This window comes from Orycteropus afer, unplaced genomic scaffold (genome assembly GCF_000298275.1).
Source record: "Orycteropus afer afer isolate SDZICR_OR568_19922 unplaced genomic scaffold, OryAfe1.0 scaffold00003, whole genome shotgun sequence".
Lineage (NCBI taxonomy): Eukaryota > Metazoa > Chordata > Mammalia > Tubulidentata > Orycteropodidae > Orycteropus > Orycteropus afer.
In genome coordinates this window covers 23,582,273-23,588,094 of record NW_006921590.1, presented here as the reverse complement: position 1 = coordinate 23,588,094, position 5,822 = coordinate 23,582,273, and the positions used below count along the sequence as shown (strand labels likewise).

General features: G+C 35.7%; 1 protein-coding gene across 1 annotated transcript in view; it reads right to left on the bottom strand.

Moving 5' to 3' along the window:
- Positions 1-5,822, bottom strand: part of HACL1 (2-hydroxyacyl-CoA lyase 1) — a 56,093-nt gene that overhangs the window by 36,445 nt on the left and 13,826 nt on the right. Inside the window, exons 4-5 of the mRNA XM_007936720.2 lie at positions 4,191-4,271; positions 1,671-1,743 (exon numbers count right to left, since the gene is read on the bottom strand). Of these exons, the coding sequence (XP_007934911.1) occupies positions 1,671-1,743; positions 4,191-4,271 (154 nt within the window). The remainder of the gene's footprint in view (positions 1-1,670; positions 1,744-4,190; positions 4,272-5,822) is intronic.

Here is a 5,822-nt window from a genome sequence, read left to right as displayed (position 1 = left end):
GGATCGGGCAGTGTTTCATTCTGCTGTGCATGGGGTCGCTATGAGTCGGAAACGACTCGACGGCACTTAACAACAACAACAACCAGAAAACTGATGTCTGGATTTAAAATTAATGAATAATCATTCTCTGTGGTCTTTTCATTTAATCTAATAAACTTCTATTATCTTCCTTTTCAGTAAAAAAACATTTATAATGGGTTTATCCACTGCTTTCTTTTTTCATCTATATAGTTTTGGTGGTAACCTAAATTTCCCTTATTTGCTGTCCCAGTTTCACAAATACAACATCACCTTCTAAATAACTGTATTTTCCATTATTAACTAAATATAATTTCCATTCCCTTCCAAAAGTATAAAATTTCATTTTTGCACTAACTTATACCAGAGCAGGAAGGAATCTTGGCAATATGGTGGTCAAGCGCTTGGCTGCTAACCAAAAGACTGGTGATTTCAACCCACTAGCTGCTCCACATAAGTGTGATAGTCTGCTTTCATGAAGATCACAGCCATGGAAACCCTATGGAGAAGTTCTACCCTATCCTGTAGGGTCATTATGAGTTGGTATCAATTTGATGACAATGAGTTTGATTTGGGGTTTAAACCAAAACCCAGTATTTTTTATTAGTTTATCATATATAAAATTCTGTTTATATTTTGAAGTTCTCAAGATGATTCCTCATATACAAACTTATCTACTATGAATGCCTTTGCTCTTAACTTTGTCCTGTAAATGCTCAAATATATTTATATCTTAAGTGCCAATCTTTAACCCTCATGTATTTGCTTTCTACAACTATTAAAACTGCAGCATTTTGTTGACAAGTTCTTTCAGGTTTTTTTAAATCCTGAAATACTTTCCCTCAGTCTTTTAAAATAAAAATGAACTTGTCCAGGATCTGCTTCTGTTGTTAGTTGCTGCTAAACTGACTTTGACTCATGGTGACCTCATATATATAACAGAATGAACCATTGCCCAGTTCTGTGCCACTTTCACAATCACTGGTGTGCTCAAGTTCACTGCTGCAGTTACTGTATATTTAGAGTATCTTCCAACCTACACGGCTCACCTTCTAGCACTATATCAGACAATATTCTGTTATGATCCATAGTGTTTTCATTGGCTAATTCTCAGAAACAGATCACCTTTCTTCCTAGTCTGTCTTAGTCTAGAAGCTCCACCATGGATACACATTATGAATGGCCCTGCCGGCATTTGAAATACCAGTGGTACAGTTTCCATCATCACAGTAACAGGCAAGCCATCATGAACAACAAACTAATAAATGGGTAGTGGGTCCATGGTCTACCAGTACTCATTTTGAGCAGGATTCTTTTTTCTCTGAACTTTTTACTTCTCTAACATTTGAGAGGCATAATTTAAAATCATTTTCATTCCTGCACCTTTTTAATGCTTAGATGAACTTATTTCAGAGTTTAAAAGGCTTGTCAAAAAGGTATACTTTTTGGAAAACTGATCCTAAGTAGGGCCTTAGCTCTTTCTCAATATTCATCCTGAGATTGCCTTTTAGTTCAAGAAAATTAAATTATCTCAGGAACTTATATTTGTTTTAATTTTTGTTTTGTAGACATGGCTTTTTCCTTCTTTCCCATAATTCTTAATGTGTGTAACTGCTACCAAGCCCTAGAGGAGAAGTCTTAGAATCAGATACCTGGGGAAACTCCTGGAAGGCTCCCATCATTTCTTGACTTGTTTCAGAGGAACCACCAATCACAATCAAGGGCCTGAAATATTAATTTTAAAAAACAATTAAATTTTCCTTTAAAAATGAGGGTAAAGATTTAGGAAGCAACTTGATATAAGAAAACCCCTCCTCAAAAAATCTGAAATTTATAGTAACTGTTTTTCCTCTTTCTTCTTTATGGATGCTGGTCCTAACTTCTAAGTATGTTGTTGTTGTTGTTGTTATGTGCCGTCAAGTCGGGTTAGCAGTCAAGTGACTTAGCCACTATGCTACCAGAGCTCCTACTTCTAAGTATAGTGACTTTAAATGGATTTTTATGCATATCCTGTTATTCCTAAGTGAGTCTATTTGAAAATGACAGAAAAGGTGACATTCCTCAGCAATAAAATTCTTACCCTTCAAGGAAGGAAAAAAGGATACTTCAAACGTAAACTGCTTAAGAAATAAATGAAAATTTTTAAAAACATGGTTTAGACAAATTTATTTGTATTAAAAATCTAAAATGAATTTTTTCCAACTCAGTAAATTCAATTATAACCTCATTTTTTTATGCCCTGCCTCCCAAAAGCTTTTTAAAGTAGTCTCTTAAAGGAGTATAATTAACATAATAAAATGATGCAATAAAAAGTATTTGTTTATTCTGAAGCATTACACACATCATTTATTTTAAGACAAATGAGAATAACAGAAAAAATACAATAGTCAATAATGATATAAAATGGTCTAAACAAATATAAATCCAACAAATGTTCCAAATTTAAGGAGGCTAACGAGACATGACAATTACATGCAATGCATGACTCAAGACTAGCCCCGGTGCTGGAGAAAAAATAAAATAAAAAAGGACATTATCAAGTCAATTGACAAAATTACAAAACAAATGGCAGATTAGATCAAAAGTATTGTATCAATGTTAGATTTAACTAATGTTTATAATTGTGCTGTGGAGAATAGCTCAATTCTTAGAAGAGACATACTGAAGTATTTAGGAGTAGAGAGCACCTATCTTCAAATGATTCAGAAAAAAATATGAGGTATGGGCTTCATCTGCTTAGGAGTCCTGGTGGCACATGGTTAAGTGCTCAGCTGCTAACTGAAATCTTGGCAGTTCAAACCCACCAGCTGTTCCATACCAAAAGATGTGGCAGTCTGCTTCCGTAAAAATTGCCGCTTTGGAAACCCTATGGGGCTTTTTTCCTTGTCCTATAGGGTCACTACAAGTCAGAATTGACTTGACGGGAATGAGTTTGCTTTGGTTTTAGTTTCTCTACCTAAGTATCTTTCTCGGAAGGAAGGTTGGGCAATCTACTTCCGTAGTGATACTGTCTCGGAAACCCAAGGAGGGGTCTCTATGAGTTGGGTCTGACTTGATGGCACATAACACCAACAACAACACCTAAGTATCTATCTTTGTACCTACCTATCCATCCATCCAGCAAGAAACAACAAAAAAGCAAATGAGATAAAATGTTAACAATGTTAAACAACAAATTAAACAATAAAATGTTAACAAAAATTAAACAATAAATACACATGTGCTCTTTGTATTATTTATTCTTATTCTTGGTACTTTTTGTTAAATTGGAGATTATTTCCAAATAAGAAGTTCAAAAATTACATAGACATATAGATGTTGTTATGTGGCATCGAGTCGGCCCTGACTTATAGCGACCCCTCCTTGGGTTTCCGAGGCAGTATCACTACGGAAGTAGATTTCCCCATCTTCCTTCCGAGGAGTGGCTGGTGGGTTTGAACCACCAGCCTTCTGGTTAGCAGTCAAGTGCCTTAGGCACTAGATACACACACATATATATACACCCACAGGAGCTCTGGTGGCATAGTGCCTAAGGTATTTGACTGCTAACCAGAAGGCTGGGGGTTCAAACCCACTAGGCACTCCTCAAAAGGAAGACTGGGCAATCTACTTCTGTAGAGATATTACCTCGGAAACCCAAGGAGGGGTCGCTATTCTACAACTCAACAGCAGTGAAAGTTTGCCACACACACACACTCATTATACACACCTAATAGAATTTTATTTTTATCTGATCTGTACAGTTACTTTATAAAGAAAAAAAAAATCTGCTATAATACCCAGATGCCATTTAATCTCTCTGGGCCTCAATTCTTCCTCTGTGATATACAGGGTTAGGAAATCTCCAATAGTCCTTAGAATTCTAAAGTCTATGGTTCCAAAAACTTTAAAAAGTATATGAGGCAGAAAATACTGGGATCAACATTTATATAGTATTTTTCTTTCTAAGAACTTTATGTCCCTGCATTTGGCCATAGAAAATACTGTTTTTAATAGTCTCCATGAAATCTATATCAGCTAATATAAAGCAAACCTGCTCACAAGGATGAGGAAATCAAACCCTTAACTAAGCCATTTCCTCCAGCTATTCCAACCACAGATCAGTGCTTGCTTCACTGAGTAAATAAGTGACACTTTTAAAAGAAGCCTTTCAATATTAATGAATTTATTACCAACAGTTCATGTTTGCATTTGCCATGCCACCCAAGGCGTGGATGAGACCTGGGCCAGAAACCACAAGGCATACTCCTGGCCTAAAAGCAAAACAGAATGCATTAAAAGCAGGTCAACTATAACAACTGATTCAGAAAGACATCGAGGTCTTTACTAAAACTGGTAAAAGAATAATTAGAATATGATTTCAATTAAAAAAAAAGGGAGAAAGATTCTATCAGTCTTCCTTCAATAAGTAAGATGACATCCTCACATTGTGTTTCACTAGCCTCCTCATATTTTGCACCTGTTACAGTAGGGCTAAATCAAGTTGACCACATACAGAGCAACTTTTTTTACTGCTGCGTAAATTTTTGTATAGGCAAAAAAAGGCTTTTTTCATTTCTTACCAAATAAATATAATGTCAGTCAATCTTTGATATAAAAGTAATTCTGAAATGCAGTCTTTGCCCAAATCTCTTTTGATTGAACTTGAATACTTTACCCCAGATGCAACTTTTCAAGGAAAAGACAGATCCATATGAATCAGTTTGCTATTTGACATTTATAATGCACTTTCTTTAGAAGCTCTGGTTAAGAAAGCCTTTAAAAGAATCTTAATCATCACCAAGTAAATTAAACTTCTAGAACAATGCTACCTAATAGAATTTTCTACAACAATGTAAATGTTGTATAGCTACATAGTGTCTCTCATTTGGTAGCCACACATGATACTGACTAGTACAACCAGGAGCTCTGGTAGTGTAGTGCCTAAGGCACTTGACTGCTAACCAGAAAGATGGCAGTTCAAACCCACCAGCCATTCCTCGGAAGGAAGATGGGGCAATCTACTACCACAGTGATACTGCCTTGGAAACCCAAGGAGGGCTCGCTATGAGTCGGGTCTGACTGGATGGCACATAACAACAACAGTACAACTGAGAACTAGAGTTTAAATATTACTTAATTTTAATTAAATATAAATGTAAATAGCCACATGTGGCTAGCAACTACTATACAGGACATTACAGCCCGAGAAGTTCATTCGAGTAAAAAAGTTTTTAAAAGTATAAACTTACACTGTTACCTAATCATCATTCTAGTCATTCTGTACATTAAAGTATCAATGACTCTACGTTAAAAGGTTTTCCAGACCAAACTGTTCACTCGTAAATAAAATGACAGAAAATCGTCAAGATACTGTTATTTGGATGGCTTATTTTCCTTGGGCTTAAATTCAGAAGGTTCTTCTCAGACAAGAACTAATCTGTTTAAGTAGGTCCAAAGAGGCTTTGGGAATTTGTTACTTTATATTTTTTAGTATTTAATTATTAATTTCATTTTTGGAAAGAAAATTTTACTAAAGCTAACACAGCAAAAAAAGTATGATACAAATTAAAATATGAGTCCAGATTCTGCTTTAAAAAGACATGTGTGTGCCATCTAGATGTAACGATGGGTCTCTCCTTGTCATGAGCAAAGAAGAAAGCAGAAAACCAAAATTAATGGAAACAATCAGTCCCCACGACTGGTACACCATCCGATCTGCAACCTATATAAATATGAGACCAGAAGAACTAGATGGTGCCCGGCTACCACTGTCATCCACTTGGAAGGGATGTAGGAGATCCTGGATAGAGAGGGAGAACAAT